The sequence below is a fragment of the Tetrao urogallus genome (genome assembly GCF_951394365.1).
Source record: "Tetrao urogallus genome assembly, chromosome: 2".
NCBI lineage: Eukaryota > Metazoa > Chordata > Aves > Galliformes > Phasianidae > Tetrao > Tetrao urogallus.
The window spans coordinates 78,757,625-78,775,073 of NC_136814.1; the positions used below are offsets into that span (position 1 = coordinate 78,757,625).

The window sequence follows — 17,449 nt, forward strand, 5'->3', positions numbered from 1 at the left end:
GCACAGAAATAAAAATGTAAAAAAAAAAAAAATCAGTACATAAGTATACAAAAGATATTTTATCACTATTCATTTATTTTGAACAAAAAGGTCTAAAGCAACCACAGAAGGAGTTAAATTTAATTTGAAGTCAATAGTCAACTCAGAGTGAATTAGGCCTGATGCTTATGCATACACAAGTAAAGCCAAGAATAAGAAAGTTGTAAAACCAAGCATCAGATTTTATTTTGGTCAGATAATCACTGTGATTAAACAAAAAACTAAGACTATCCTAGAAGAATACTGATGTTACCAAGTTTAAAACTATTCTTTTTGTTATTTCTGATTTCATCATCAGACAGCAACCTCTGCTGCATCACACGGAGCATGGCAACACACCTGCTTTCTGATTATCAGTCTTTTATTTCATATTATCAATATGCCCAACTACCCAATGTCTCTAAAGCATACAGAAGGTACACAACTTACAGTTTCTTAATACAGAAGCCTAGCTCTACACTCATTATTTCTTGACTTTAAAGTTCAGGGTGCTTATAGGAAGCATTACCTGAAACTATTTTCTTTGTTACCATTTTCACTGTGTATGCAAATACCAATATATTGTTTTCTGTTACACGAAATAGTATTTATTAAAAACAAAACAAAACAAAACAAATGAACAGGGCTTGAATTATTACATTTCTGAATATTTAAAATTGGAAATAAATTTCATTATCTCTGAAGCGAAAGCATAGCATAGAAGTTTAAAATAAATATTTTTCAATAACTACAGTTTCCCTGCCTGACTCAAATATTTTCCAATCCAGTTTCACAACAATGCACTGCTTTAAAGTAGGTTGCTTGTTTTAATCAATTTGTATTTGAGCTGAGTTCAAAAGAACACTCACTCTCCATAAATATAAAGAAAACAAAGGGAATTCATCTGAAAGGTGAAGAATAACTTGATCAAGGTTCTTCAGAAATTTGATTTTCTCTTCTCCATCATAGCCTGAGTCTGAAGTGTTACTTTCTTCTGTCCCATTGTGAAGAAGTTGTTCCAGAACCGTAAACAAAATAAAAATATTCTCATACTGGGTAATGTCATACATCGCCTGGATCTGGGAATAAAGAAAAATTGACGCATAAACACAGTATGATAATACTTCTGAAGCCCATTATCTCAGATGATAGTTGAAGGAATAATGGTAAAATTTGAAGTAATATTTCTATAATTAGAATGGCTATATATTCAGACATGATTTCTAAGGAAAATTTTCTTCTTTGGGAAGTCAAACAGCTAACAATCCATCAAACTGTCAAATGAGAAGTCAACATAACATCTTGTCCATATAAGACTTTCTCTAATTATCCACAGACTGTGACATATAATTATGATCTATAGATTTACCACAACAACAAAACTTTTCTTGTTTTAGACATATGATTAAACTTGTTTGGTTTTTGCTTCCTGAGATATTAAAAAAAAAAGTTTTAAAAAATCTTTGTAGTATGAAGAATTGTTATTCAAATGATGCTTCTAGAAAACCAAAAAAAAAAAAAAAAAAAAAAAAAACCAACCCAAAACACATTAGAATTCTCAGTATCAGTAGAAAATATCCAGCTCTGTACTACAGCTTTGAGTCAATTACAAAGGGAAAGAGCCAGTTTGTCAAACTTAGAATTCATTCTAATGTACCTGTCCTGCATTTGGAAACTGCTTTTTCAAACTGAAGTTTTTACAGCCTCTGCTGTACACAGTGAACAACAGATAAGACAGAACCTTAAACCTTGTGGAGCTGACTGGCTCCTTGGAGTGAAATTCTGGATCTTGCTTAATAGTAAAACCTACCAATAATATGAGATAAACTTGCTCTGAAAAAGACTGCAATTACAACAGCTGATTGATCAGAACTTCAAAGTTAATCAAACTTGCTAGAAAATCAAGTACATATTTTAGAAAATGGATCGGTAGCTCTAACATGTCTACATTTGGGCCTGTAGTATCAGGCTGTACTGGATCTAGGCTTTGACATGGATCTATTAAATCGGCACCACCCTCAACAGTATGCTGCTAGACTTTTCAACGTGTGTGAAATATATAACAGAACTGTTATTTTTATTGACCAAGTAAGCGATTTTTGATTCCACTAGAATCTAATGAAAACACAGCAGTTTGCCTTCCCTTTGTAAGGCACATACCTCTGTGGTAGATGGTGGCTAAGGGGGACTGTTTACTCTGTTATTGTGAGCTAGTAGCTCTTCAATCCACAATCAGAGTTTGAAGCCTCCAGTGTAAAGTTTTCAGGTCAGCTCCTACATCAGTGATAACGCTAAGACACTACAGCCATCTTACTGCAAACTCCTGGTGTAGAAAAGTTATTTTTCTGAGTTTTCTATACATCTTGAAAATCAAGTTAATTATTGAAAGTATTACCCCTAGCCTTACACATTCCATTATGTCTCTCTTGATCTTGGTAAGAATAACCTGTAGTTCAAAACCCCATGACAATTAAACACTGACACAACAGATAGCAAAAAAATAAAAACACAGTGTTAAATACTTACATACTTCTAGAGTCCAATTAAATCCAATTAAATAATTAGAGAAAACCTCTTTCTATAACTTCAAACTATGATTTGCATGATGAAAATGATTTTTTGCTGTTGCATGCTAGAAGACACTATATCATCACTGTATGACTAACATTCTGAAAATACATTTTCTTTCCTTCTGTAACAGAACACTCATGGCTTATTAAATTATATTAATCTCTCATTAACTATTATAGGAAAAAATAACTTACAGTGGTAAAGTATGATTCTGCACAGCAAAATAGAAACACAGAAACATAAATTGAAGTTCTATGCTTTTAGCTTCTATAATGTGAATGTTTGAAGTACAATTTTACAAGCAAAAATCTATGTTTAAGTCTTAAGCACTGGACTTGGAAATTCACTCATATCTTCCTTTCATATGAGTGATCAACAGAAAATACTTTAGAAAAGTGAATTATGTCACTCCACTTATCCCTATGACCTTCAGCTTTTTGAAGCAGTTAAACAATTGTGTTACTTTCAGTGGATCTCAAAAAGTGCACCTAATTGCAGCTTAGTAAACTACCTAATTGATTACATATGATAGAAACCTCAAGATAACTAATTGCCTTTCATCTACAAGTACTACTTCCCTAAAAGAAAATGATTTTAGCTACACAAAAGGTAATTCTATGAGAGCAAGGAGGAAGCCTTTTGTTGTTTTTTTTTTGTTGTTGTTGTTTTTTGTTTTTTTTTAGGTAATTTGCAAGGGATGAATGCACTTCAAAACACTTTTATAATACCAGGGGGGAAAAAAAAAATCCATCTACAACAATTTCTGGTTCAAGGCTTACAAACCTTTCCAGCCCACTTAACATAATCTCCACAAAACCTTTTTTTTTTGTACACTAATTGATGTAATTACTACCAACAGAAATTTATGCCTTAGAATTAGTAGACAGGAACATTTACAGCTACTGATGGTTAATAAGGTAACAACCCTTTCTCCTTGCTCACCAATGTATATGAGTAGCAGCATATGTACATGATGCGCACAGACATACACACACACCAACATACCTAATCTACCAAGAAAGTTCAGAAGTTATGTTCATAATGCAGGCCTTTTATATGAACGATAATTCCAAAATATATTCATATCAACAATAAATAAGTCTTATATTGACCCTGTTTTTCAGAAAGAATTTTAAGATAATCATCCTTTCACAGATCAGACAAATGTGTTTTTGTTCTTGTTGGTTTTCTTTTGTTTGTTGTTTTTTTATTTGTTTGTTTGTTTATTTTTTAAGTGAGATCAATCCTTGACATATTTTCCTCTTTTCCTCACCAAGTATTTCGAAACATGTTTCTTAACAGTAAAGTGCATTTGGTACACAGTTCAGTTTTCAATTTAACATTAGAAATTATTTTCTTATTCTGATTTCACAATCCAAAACATTTTTCAGAGTTAAAGTATTTTTAAAGATTATTAACTATAGAAGATTGAGCTTTACGTAAGGTGGAAACCAGGAGTATGAGGATATTCTGGCTGCATCAGACAATCTATTAATCAGAATTCATCTGTCTATATCACCAAATGCAGAACAGAGGAAATGAATCAAAGGCTTCAATAAATTCCTCCATCTTCTCAAATATTAGAGAGTAACCACAGCAGACATTTTTACTACATACTCTGAGAGCATGGGAGAAATTCTGTAACTATTCTATAACTAGTCTTATTTATAATACTATCATGGAAAATAAAACACAACAGTTCAAATATGTTAAAAGAAAATGTTCAAAAATTTAGGCAGCAATAGCAGTCAGAATACTAAAAGTCAATCTGTATTCATGTTGGCCTTTATTATACTTCCTTTTTGCAAAGCAACAGCCAACATATTATCAGATGGCCCCGCGTACGCTTTCAAGCCACTGCTGTCTTAGTAGACAGATTAGGAGTTGGCATTTACAGAAATAAATTGGACAAAAAAGTAAGTCTGTAAACACACAGAAATAATTCAAGTAATCATCATGGAACAGTGAATGTCTTTTCCAAAGGCTGGGTTATTCAATAGGACTCAGTAAAAATTCCCAGATGATGGCAGAATATATTAGTTTTCTTGCCTTAGTAGTTCATGCCCATTTATAACATTTACTTCAACACTCTTAGTAATATAAATACAAAACAAAAACAGGAGAGTAAATATTAGCTTTGAATCAGTTCTTTACAGTTCTCTACAGCTGTTTGATAGTCTCAGTGCACATTTCCAGGGACGCAAAATTGAGATAATTAAATGTTACATGGTTAAATGTTACAAGTTTAAGGCAGGTAACTTTAGTTCTCTAAAAATTATTTCCAACATTTGGGCTACTACAATATAAAGATTTCCTCTTTCCTTGTTTACCTGTAGTCACTATCCTAACCACAAGCATTTCTCCCTCCTTCCAACATACATTTCATAGCTGCATATTTTTTTTCCCCGAAACAGCGCTAATTAAAATGATTAATGTAAACAGTGTTACATTCTTCCCATACATTGATTTCTACAAAATTGTAGGGTATTGCTGAAACAGCCAATGCAGTCTTCCAATTGGCCCAGGAGTGGTTGGGCACAACAGGCCAGTGGGCATGGTTCCAGGCTGCCTGAGTTCAAGAAACGTTTGGACAATGCTTTCACACATATGGTTTGAATTTTGGGGGTGTCCTGTGTGAAGCCAGTTGTTGGACTTGATTTCTGTGGACCTCTTCCAACTTGGGATATTCAGTGTGACTTCATGAGCTTTTACAAGCAGCAATTCAAGAGAGCAGAACCCAGCCATGCTTGGGAGAGAGTTAGTCCATGTTCCTGCTGAGCTGAAGGCAATGTGTTCCCTACTTTGTACCACTGCTAGCTCATGTAGTTGCTCTCTGAATAAAACATCTAGCTGAGATCTAACATTTATTCTACATCAGGGGGAGTTTTCAACTGGGTCAGTTCCATTTAGGAAATGAGATCTGGAAGGGGAAGGTAAGGATTGCAATGTTTTTATTCTGTGTACAACAGATGTTTGCACTTAGGAAATCAGAAGCTGAAACGACTGCTCCAGAGATGACAAAAAAATGTGCTTGCAGAAAACAAGTGCCAGCATGCTGTTACTTGTAGTTCTTCAGGTAAATGACCACTCAGCCCTTAAGCTCAAGGTTACAGTAACCAAAACTGACATGGAAACTCCTGGATATCATGCAACAAATTGTGGGATATGACAAGTAACGATGGGAGAAACTGACACAAGTCATGGATGGCTGATTGTAGGTGGAGATTCACAGCCAGCTGAAGGGGAACTGCGGGGACCTTGGGGAGAGAGGAATCCACTAACAAAGACAAATGAGCAACTGTGTCAGCAATACAAGTTTTAACACTGCATCTGGACAGCAGTATCAGCAACACCAAAACCGGGTGCAGATACAGCAAAATAGGCACCAGTGAGGAAAATATAATTAAGGGCGGGTTATTTGGAAAGAGATGGAAATGTAAAAAGACAGATAAAAGAACAGTGAAAAGGAGGGCCAAAGCACAGGAGTGTTACATGATCAGTGCTCAGCTGTCCTATAAAGACAGACAGTATTCTCATAAAGTTCCAGCTAAATGAAAAGTAACAGCTAACCAAAGTATGTGTTCTGCTCCTGGTGACATTCTGGAGCTCTGAGGATTTTAAAACTTTACACCAGCATCGCAAGACCGATACTACCTTCTGAGTGCAGGGACATAACTTCTACTCCTTTTATGCCTCAAAGGACCTACACTGTGAAGACAACACAACCCTTATAAATGTAAGCATATTTTAAGGTGAAAAGACGTGGAATATGTTCAGGGAAACCAGTATGGAAACTAGGGTTTCCAGAACTACGTATAAACCGAGTTTAAATGTGTGCTGCAATAAATATTAATGTATGCTATATAAAGTACATAAAATACAAACAGAAATTTCAAAAGCTCTCATACAAATCTGAATCAAACTGGAAAGATGAGTGCTTATACAACAGATTTGATATTTAAAAAGGGATAAAAGTGGCATTTATATTAGATGGCTATTTTAACAGAAAATTATCCTGCCCAAACCTTCTCAAATCTCCATACTGTAAGAGTTTTATTCTTATAATTTTTTTCTTGATTTTTTTTTCCCATATCTTGAAAAATTTTTACTATTCAGCAGCTGTAATTTGTATGTTCCTGAGGTGTCTCTCTGCCTATTTCAGATTTCACTGAAATACCAAGTGCTAAAAGCTGGTACTTCTTTCAGATGCATACTTTTTTTTTTTTTTTCTCCCAGAAAACAAAGACCAAAACAAGCACGGCCTGCTAAAGCTATGCTAATGCTGCCTTTCAGGCAAAGCAGAGACAGTGCTTGCTGCAGCATTTGCAGCTCAGCTGAAATAAGCACTCCCATACTTAGGGAGTACCTATACTTAGGGAGTAGAGAACAGAACAACCAAGTCTACCCATCCATTCCCAGCAGGAACTTCTCCATGAGCTGTTCCCATCTCAGGGAGACGAACGGAACCAAAGCTCCTATCAATTCTTTAGAGGACTGAGGAACAGGCAAAGAACACATATTTATCTTAAAACAGTCTATCACCAACCAACACATCATCTCAGTGAATAGTTTCAGTATCCCTCGGTTCCTTGCAAAATGCTGCTGGCACAGGCAGGTACATGTGCAGCCTGATTTCTTGGCAGGAAAATAAAGATTTGTGGGCTAAGAGGCCACAGAACTTGTGTAAGTTGACATCCCACATGGCACGGATAAAAATACCTCCTCTTTGAAGTGCAACATGACCAGAATGTTAGAAAATGTTTGAGTATCATTTACATGTTTCCAGAGACAGACAATCCTGGGACTGCTTGTTTTAATAGTGAGCTACTCCAATGCTTTCGTTAGTGCTTTAATCTAGAAGACATGTTTAGTTTGTAACAGAGACGAGAGAATTTCCCTAAAGAAAACAAAATAGGGTTCAAGAAAAAGCACAGTAACCTCCCAGCAGGGTATTGAAGTATTTCCATGATTCTGGTAAATGAACAGTAGAATTTGACCGTTTCCTATCAAAATTCTTCATAATTTCGGGGTTTTACATGTCAGACCTACTAAGCTACAGTAAGAACAAAGTGAGAAGTCTGGAGATGAAAACAACATCCTTAAAAAATACAGTCCAGCAGCAGCAGAAAGTTCTTTGTGCTTTACTTGTGATGAAAACATAATGGAAAAGTTGGAAATATTTCGGTACAAGAAAACTTGGAAAAGAACATCTTCATTAAGTGGTAATCAAAACAAAGCCAGGCAATAACAGATTCAACTCACAAAACCTGGTATTTTATGATTAGGTGACAGAATCAACCAAATGATGACGGAGACAAGACTGTAAATAGCACCATATTCATATTTTCAGTATTTGTCATTTTCTATCCTAAAAATACCTTAATTAGAGTGCATTACTTTAAAATGTTCCCTACTGCTTCAGTGTCTCTTTACTCATAGCATTTGAATGTGATCCATGATTTGTTGTACTGAATTCTGGAATTGGAAGGGGTTGGTCCAAGGAGAGCTAAGAGACTAAAGAACAAGGCAGCAGCAAACTAAATACAGACATCCCAGTCCACAGAATTTTTTTTTATTATTATTTTTTGTGCTCACTTTGGATACATATAGAAAAAATGTTGCCCTGAAACCATTTGCAGTATTTAAACAATATATTTGTCCTAACAACTGTATCATCAAAATCAAGTCACTAAATTAGAAGCAATAGTTTTTACTTTCCAGTAGAAGAATTTCTAAATTGACTGATTGGAAATTACCATTCAAATGCTGAATTTTTCAGTGAACAAATTCACCATCCTAGTTGAAAATTTTCACTTCTAATACATCATCAGGCGTAAAACCAATATTTTCCCCAGCCTGTGAATCAGAGGCTGTAGCAAATATCTTTCAAGAATGACTGAATTGCTTCCTCGGACAGTGACATTATCTCTTTCTCATTGTATGAAGATCAACTCTAACAGTGAGTTCTGTTCCTGACATGTTGCTTTTCCTTGGAGAAATCCCTGTTCAGTCTATGCACTGCTGTGCTCTTGTCATAAGCACAACACACACTTTTTTTCAGAATGCTTCAGGTATGTTTGAATAATAGAGCATTTTACTTCACAACAACAAAGACTTAACTCAGTGTTCCACAAGCATGTGAATAACTACTATGTAGAAACTGAAGCAGAAAAAAAATCAACACGCATCATATAAGTAAGCACACAGTAGGATAATAGAGGGTCTCTCTAATTGCTGTTTAGTGTTTCAATAATGTGCTGACAAGCATCTCTAAAATATTTAAGGCAGGCATGGATGAAAGACTTTACAGGAAATATTTTTGTTCTGATTTTAATACCACTGTCTTTTGTTAAAAGGTAATTATCTTACAAATTGCTGTGCCTCAGGATTTAGTCTTTAGAAGATCAGCATTTCTCTTTAATTGCTTTTTGTTTTGTTTTTGAAATGCATATTTCCCTAACAGCATTCCCAGTAATCATAATCCCCATTAACCACATCAACCTGCAAGGAAGTTCAAACTGATTTATATGCTCTTTCAGTGCAAAATTCACACCACCTACAATTCCTTATTTAAACTTACAGTAAACAAAACAAACTTTCAAGCATTTTTGATCTTTCATTCAATGGGATTTCAAACTCTGTTTTCGTCGTGTCTTCACTGATGCTCTCTCTTTCATAGAATCATAGAATCACAAGGTTGGGAACGACCTATAAGATCATCCAGTCCAACCGTCTCCTCATCACCACTGCCACCACAAGCACTAAACCATATCATGCAGCTCCTCATCCAGACGCCTCTTGAACACTGCCAGGGACGGCGACTCCACCACCTCTCTGGGCAGCCATTCCAGTGCCTGACCACTCTCTGAGAGAAACAGTTCTTCCTCATGTCTAATCTAAACCTCTGATATAACTTGCAGCCATTACCCCGTGTCCTGCTCGTTGCCTGGGAGAAGAGGCCAAATCCCTCTTCACCGCAACCTCCCTTCAGGAGGTTGTACAGTGCATTGAGGTCTCCCCTGAGCCTCCTCTTCTCCAGACTAAACAATCCCAGCTCCCTCAGCCTCTCCTCATAAGACTTGTGCTCCAGACCCTTCACCAGTTTCATTGCCCTTCTCTGGACACGCTCCAGGACCTCAACATCTTTCCTGTAGTGAGGAGCCCAAAACTGAACACAGTACTCAAGGTGCGACCTCACCAGTGCTGAGTAGAGGGGGATGATCACCTCCCTGCTCCTGCTGGCCACACTGTTTCTAATGCAGGCCAGGATGCCATTGGCCCTCTTGGCCACCTGGACACACTGTCAGCTCATGTTCAACCGAGCATCAACCAACACCCCCAGGTCCTTCTCTTCTTCACACTCATCCAGCCACTCAGCCCCAAGCCTATAACACTGCATGGGCTGTTGTGCCCAAAGTGCAGGACCTGACTCTTGGCCTTGTTGAACCTCATCCCATTCACCTCAGCCCAGCAGTCCAGCCTATCTAAGTCCCTCTGAAGTGCCTCCCTACCCTCAGGCAGATCAACACCACCTCCCAGCTTGGTGTCATCTGCAAACTTACTGTGGGTGCACTCAATCCCCTCATCTAGGTCATCAATAAAGATATTAAACAGGATGGGCCCCAGTACTGACCCCTGGGGGACACCACTTGAAACGGGTCGCCTCATAGAAGGAGATGAGGTTGGTCAAGCATGACCTGCCTTTCACGAACCCGTGCTGGCTGGGCCAAACAGTTATCAGGATAACTGATCGGGCCCAGAGGATAACTGATCTGGCTGTTAAAGGCAGATGTAAAGAAGGCATTGAGGACCTCAGCCCTCTCCTTGTCCTCAGTGACCACATTCCCTGCTGCATCAAGTAGAGGATGGGAATTATCTTTGGTTCTTCTTTTGCTGTTGATATATTTATAAGAGGATTTTTTATTGTCTTTTACTGCAGAGGCCAACCTGAGCTCAAGTTGGGCTTTTGCCTTCCTAACTTCCTCCCTGCATACCTTAGCTACTTCTTTGTAATCTCCCCAAGCAGCCTGTCCCTTCTTCCAGAGGTAGACTCTCTTTTTCTCCCTGAGTCTCAACAGTAATTCCCGGCTCATCCACACCGGTCGTCTTCCCCTATGGCTCACCTTACGGCACTCAGGGACAGCCTGTTCTTGTGCCTTTAAGATTTCGGTCTTGAGGAGTGTCCAGGCTTCCTGGGCCCCTTTACCCTTGAGAAGCAACTCCCAAGGGACCCGCGCTACAAGTGCCCTGAACAGATCAAAGTCTGCCCTCTGGAAGTTCAAGAAGGTAGTTTTGCTGGCCACTTTTTGACATCGCCAAGAATGGAGAATTCTACAATTCTGTAGTCACTGCCCAAGACGGTCCCCAACCTTTACTTCTCCCACCAGTCCTTCTCTGTTAGCGAAGACCAGGTCACCTCAAGTAGCTCGGTAAGATTCAAATATCTGCATAAAACACCAGCTTTCCACTGGAATTATGTCACCAAAACCAAAAACTTCCTCCAAACTTTCACAGGATACTGTCAAAGGCAGAATTTAACAAGAAGCCATGAAAGGCATAGTAGGGTACTGTAATTTCATGAATATTAGAGACAATAGACATGAGTAGTGCTACTTGTTCAACAAAATTTGTATATATTGAATATATCTATAGAATAATTACTGAATAGACTGCTAAAATTCAATCATATGAAAACAATGTTATTTATTCAGCTTAAAATTGTGAGGAATTATAGAAACAAAATATTTACTCGAAAATCATGCACAACATGAAATATCAGGAAAGAGCACACCATAGTATACCTAAAAGATTGCATACATGCTGTAAAGCTTAATTATAGAAGCAACTACTCCCTTGCCTAGAACATGACAAAACATAAAATTGAACAGATTATTTCCTGCAATCTTTTTAGGCATTACAGTAACTAAATGGTACGACTGTTTGCAAATATGGTTTCTCCTGCAAGTTTACTCTTCTATTAATTTAATGTCATGCTGTCTTGGAAAATCCCAGACCAGTAGTTTTCTAGAAATTTGCATGTATTTTATTTATTACTTTTTAAACGCTATAGAAGTACAGAAGTACAAAAAGAAGGGTTTTAAAAGCTTCAGAGTAGCAGCTTGTAACTTGTGTCATAGGAGAACCTCTGCTGGAAAGTAGCGATATGCAGTTCAAGACTGGCTCTACAAATTCAGAATGCCAGGAGGGATTCTCTAAGGACAGCTACATGAAAAAATAGTTTTTTGAAAATGACGAACTTCTGCAGTATTGTATGAACACATTGTAGCATTCTGACAGAACACCGAAAAACAAACAAACAAAAGAACCCACAACAAAGAAAACCTGAAAGTGATCACATGACAATGTAGCTGTTAGGAACCAAATATTTTTTCCTTCAAATTTTGAAGCAGAAACTTCACAGACAGGATTATGTATTAAAAAAAACACAATTCTACATTACAATATAATCTGAACCAATCATTAAGGGATTTAGAGGAAAGGTCTGTGTTTTAAGCATTATTATTATTGAGATATTTTATACCAAGCTGAACCTAATCCAAAGGCTTCCTATTCCCAACTTTGGAATACTTAAGATTCCCATCTAATGTAGCCTGGGACAAGATCTCTGCTGTGCAATTAACGCTGTGCGCATGGCCGAATCTCCAATCTGAACTGTTCTGAAAGTCTTATTTGTCAGTAGTTGGCAAAGACAGAATTGGCTTTAGTTTAAAAAAAAAAAAAAAGATTCTAGAAAGTGCAGTTGCATAAAAATTTGAACGTATAACATCTTCAGCAAGCACACTGCCACTTACAGCAGAACCTATTTACTGTGCTAGCAGGATGTCGTCACAAAATGATGAATCTGGGAATTTGAAATGACCTAGAAGAAAGTTAAAGAAAATTTAGAAGATTAACATATGGAGAAGCATGTGATTTTTCATTCTTTGACATCTTTTGTTTTTATGCCAAATCATCAGCACAGATCACTAACACTGCCTAAAACTGACAGCTGATGGAGAAGTACAAGTCACTTCGTCCTTTACAAGGATTCTGTGAGGAACAACTCAGTACTATTGAGCCCCAGCTTGGGCATCCAAGAGTTGAGTACCTTAGCAACAGTACTACCAAATACATCAAGTATCTACAGTAAGCCAAATATCTCAGAAAAATAACACTAAAAATGATGAGCAATGTACTGCATTTCATTGAGTCCCTCAGAATCAGATTCTTAAACAACGGAGCAATGTAATAGAAATTTACAGGAATTAGGTTTGGAGTAGAATCACGAATTCCAGCATTCATTAGAAACAATTATAGAGTCATAGAATGGTTGGGATTGGAAGGGATTTTTAAGATCATGCAGTTCCAGCCCTCTGCTATAGGCAGGGACACCTCCCTCTAGGCCAGGTTGCTCAAAGCCCCATCCAGCCTTGGCCTTGAATGCTTCCAGGGAGGGGGCATCCACAGCCTCTCTATACAATCTGTTGCAGTATCTCACCACCCACATAGTAAAGAATTTCTTCCTAATATCTAGTCTAAATCTACTCTCTTCCAGTTTAAAACCATTTCTCCTTGTTCTGTCACTATCTGCCCTTATAAAAAGTTTCCTGTAGGCTGCCTTCAGGTACTGAAAGGCCGCTATAAGGTCTCCTTGGAGCATCTCTTCTTCAGGCAGAAGAGCTCCAGCTCTCTCAATCCGTCCTCATAAACTGCACAAACAGAACTTAAGGTGTAACCAAAATCAATAAGATTTGAACAAAGACCAGTGAAACAGCACCTGCACTGAGAAACCTAAAAGATAGCATACGAGGATTGAGGTGCTAGAGTTACTGCAGAATGCTAACATAAACTCACTTACTGGAACCCGTATGGAACCCTGATGAAAGCTGAAGTTCCTAGAAAAAAGCTATCACTTATGTGGATGTGGTATGATAGCTGCCTCTCTTTTAGGCCAAGAGCAGAACTCCACTAATCTCATACAAACTCATTTGCTCTTTGAATCTCTGAATAATGAATCTGAAAAGATTTTTATTTTTTTTTTAAATTGATCTTCCCACAGGAACAAGTTATTACTTATGAACTTCACAATACTGGATGCTGCTTGTATGAAAAGTAGAGTTTTAAAATGCAATAAGATCATGTTACATACAATTACTGAATAATTAAGGAGCATAACACAATTTCAAGGAGATTACAGAGAACAGTCCCTAATTCTTCCAACCATTAGACAGCAACATGACTGTTGTTGTCAAATAACAAATAGCATCATACCAGAAGGTAACAAATAGTGTTATATTAAGGTAACCTACAGGTTCCTCCTGTCAGTGTCACAGTACCTGCCAATTATTAGATGCGCACAAAGCAGACTGGGTGCAACACAAATGTCAGATTTATTGTGCAGTAAGAATGTAATGTTAGATATGCCACAGTATTTATTATGAATTTGCCCTGTAAAGATTAGGAAATTTCTGACACTTCAAAGGATAACTAACTTTCCAAAATGATAGCTAAACTTCAGTTTGAGACGAGATGTGTGTGTGTGTATATTGATGACATTAAATTTTTCTGGAAGAAGAAATGAAACAGTGCTTCTTTCTAGCCGTGGACCAGATGTGCTAATTTAAAATAGCTGATACTTTATTTTGCACAAAAAAATCTCTAATGGTTGATTCCGTTTATGGCAGGTGCATACAGAAATGCAGCAATACTTTTCTAAGTGCTGTTAGTGATACAGTAGCATTCCTCTTTCTTCAGCTATCAAATTTTGCTACTTCAAACAGATGTAATGCTGCACACTTAATGCAATTTAACATAATGCTTAATTTATTAGGAAGCGTTAAAACTATTGTGCAAGATATTAAAATATAGCATTAACAAATTATACTAAATACATAGACTGCAGGAATTACATTAAGAAAAATATGACAGGAAATCATTACAGACTGACTCATTAAAAGATGAGAGAAGAAATAAAATTAAATGCAATCAGAATTAAAGTGCACCAATCACCTTTGTTATGCTGTACCTAGTAAAATTTTAGTTGCCTATTTTTAGATGTCATCTGTACGACCTAGTTATCAACCAATGAGAGAAAACAGCTGCAGTATTAATAGAACTCTTGTTTTAATGATTAAAGTTTCTTCATTAGAAGAAAGTCACTATCTGATTCCAATTTTATTTTATTTTTTTATATTTAATTTTTACTTCACATATTCCCTGAAAGAGCACTAACCAAGCAGAGAGAAAAATTCAGGGACAATAAAGCAATTTTCAGACGACGAACAGGAAAGAATATTGCTACATTCTTAATGGCTTCAGAGTAGACATTAAATATATTCCTAGAGGTTTCCCTGATGACACCACGTTACCCAACAAGGAACTCGTGCTGTGATTGTTTCTGCTATCAGACTGGATTCATTTCAATTTAATTCCACCCCTTCTATGCTATATTGGCATATAGCCATTGATTTTGAAATAATTTTAAGCATTCCGGTTAGTAAATTCTTTTAAAAAAATCTATTTCTTTTTTTTCCCCCACAGGCCCATCTCTTTTCCGTACTACCATGTATTTTACATTCCCTCCCATACACGGAGGGCTTAACATCACGTGGTTCATTTAACAATCTTTTCAGTCCTCAGTCCTCTGGCCAATAAGAATTGAAAGACTTTGAATTCCTTAATTCTAAAGGGATAATTAGATCTTTCCCATCTTTGTTCCCTCAGTGGGATCTCTGTTCTCAGAATTGTACCAGGGCAGCCTGAGGCCAATACCACTCTGTGGCTTTACCTTCCCATAAAGGGAACAATGAGGATTCTTGACAATTATCTCTTCTAAGAATAAAAAACGCCTCAACACCTATTCCCATTTCCCTAGCCCCTGGAAAACACATGAATTTATCAACAAACAAGAAAGCACTTCATGTATGTATTTTACCCTTGACCTTGAAAGTCCAAGAGTTATCAACTCAATACAGATGAAGGAACCTAATGACTGTGTTCTAGACCAATTTCCATCCTATATCTTTTCGAGATAAGAGTCCATAAGTTGCAAAGCCTTCTTCTATGTTACAGAAAACTGCTTCTCATCCTGGAAAGGAGGAAAAAAACCCAACCTGTCCTAAAAGATCTTCGGGAACAGTATCCTTGAAAAGAAGGAGGGTTAGTATGATTCAGAATGAGCATACAGGAAAACTAGCAGCTTCTAGCTGTGCTAATACAATTTACACACAGATTTCTATTCTTCAAGAAATGCACATACTACATATAATAGCGAAAACTGCAAAAAATAAGAGAATTGAAAAAGGAATGCATCAGGCCTTTTAAGCACGTCTCCAATGTGAGGATAGGTACCTTGTGAAACTCAAAGAGGTGTTCAACTGGGTGACACTAATCCCATTTCAATGGATTTAGTGGTGGAACAACCAGGGAGTGTTGCTAAGGGCTTTTAATTTGCTCCTAAAATCTTTAATGAAAGACCTCATCCATTATGTCATCAGAAAGAACAAATAGGTAGTCACTACCAACTAAAACTAGAAGATGCTTCTCACAAGAATGGTACGGCCTTTGTTTGAGAGGGAGTATCAAGCACATCCATTGCTACCTGTAGCAATATCACAATGAACAGAATGAGTCTTGGAAAGAAAACTACTTGAAATCAGTAGGGAAAAAAAAAAAAAATAGGAGCAAGGTCCAGTTCATGCAGAACTTTGAATCTGTACAGACAGCCTGATATCTAGCCAGGAGAAACTGATGATGCAAAGAACTTCCCAGTTCCACTGTCACATTTCTAGGTCTCATCTCTAGAGTATCACTGTTCTATAATTATAATCCACCATCTACATCCCATGTAACTTCAGAAGTAACAACTCCCGCCACCATGCAGCTAAACCAAATGAAAACTCAAGCAATCTATGTTGTCTATGTTGGTTCTTTTTTATTTATTTTTTAATTTATCAGTTCATCAGATAGCTTGACACTGGCTATTTTTGTGATGACTTTATCAGATTTAAGATGGCCTTACTAATACAGGGATACTGAGTCAACATCTGATGACAAAGGATGTATTGCCTAAAGGCTGAAAGACCTCAGTGATCAGGCTAGGACAAAAAAATGTAGCCTTTGCCCAGAAGCACAGAGTATACATACATTCAACAATGAAGTACTCCCTCTCATGACTTTCATGGAGATGATAATTGTAGTTGATCTGTAAAGAGGGAATGAAATGTGCTGCCTTTCCTATGCATGTGTTCAGCCAACAGCCAAGAAAAGGAAGACTGTGAGAAGCAGAATCCCTGTGCTCATGGAATGGCAGAACTTGCAACAGCAAGTCAGTTGCTGATTTCTGTGATGTGAAGACAGAAACTTCTCAGCCAAATTTTCAAGCTAGATGGTCTCAAACAAGGTGAGGTAAATGAATTAAGGTAGTTTCAAGAGTTACTCTTCTAATATACCATGATTTTTCAATAGCAAGAATGAAAATGATAGCAGACCATATATTTATGTTCTGCTGGTGCTTAAGAATGACACACAAGACTTTCTTCTGGGTACAGTCAGTGGCTCTTGCTATTTTGTTGAGTTAACAGATGAAGTTACTAGCAGCACAAATTGTACAAAGATTTGTGAATTTATTCTAAATGCTGAAAAAAAAGGGCAGTAGAACTTGAAAAGGCAGTTTTCTTCCATCTTTACTCAGAAGTTGAAAATCATCATCACTCAGGACAAATATATTTCACTAAGTTCATCTTGCCTGTCCTGATTCACATATTTAGTGTCAAGCAAATGTGTACAAGTTTAACAAGAAGAAATATATTTGGCTATTAGCAGGAGAGATAGTGTCCTGCTATCTGTCTTAATGTAACAG

The 17,449-nt window shown here is 37.1% G+C and overlaps 1 protein-coding gene across 1 annotated transcript in view; it reads right to left on the reverse strand.

The window, feature by feature from the left end:
• Window positions 1-845: 845 nt before the first annotated feature.
• MEI4 (meiotic double-stranded break formation protein 4) overlaps window positions 846-17,449 on the reverse strand; it is a gene marked incomplete at both ends in the record, with an annotated part of 69,994 nt that continues 53,390 nt past the window's right edge. The window contains one exon of the mRNA XM_079550366.1: window positions 846-1,097. Within this exon, the coding sequence (XP_079406492.1) occupies window positions 846-1,097 (252 nt within the window). The remainder of the gene's footprint in view (window positions 1,098-17,449) is intronic.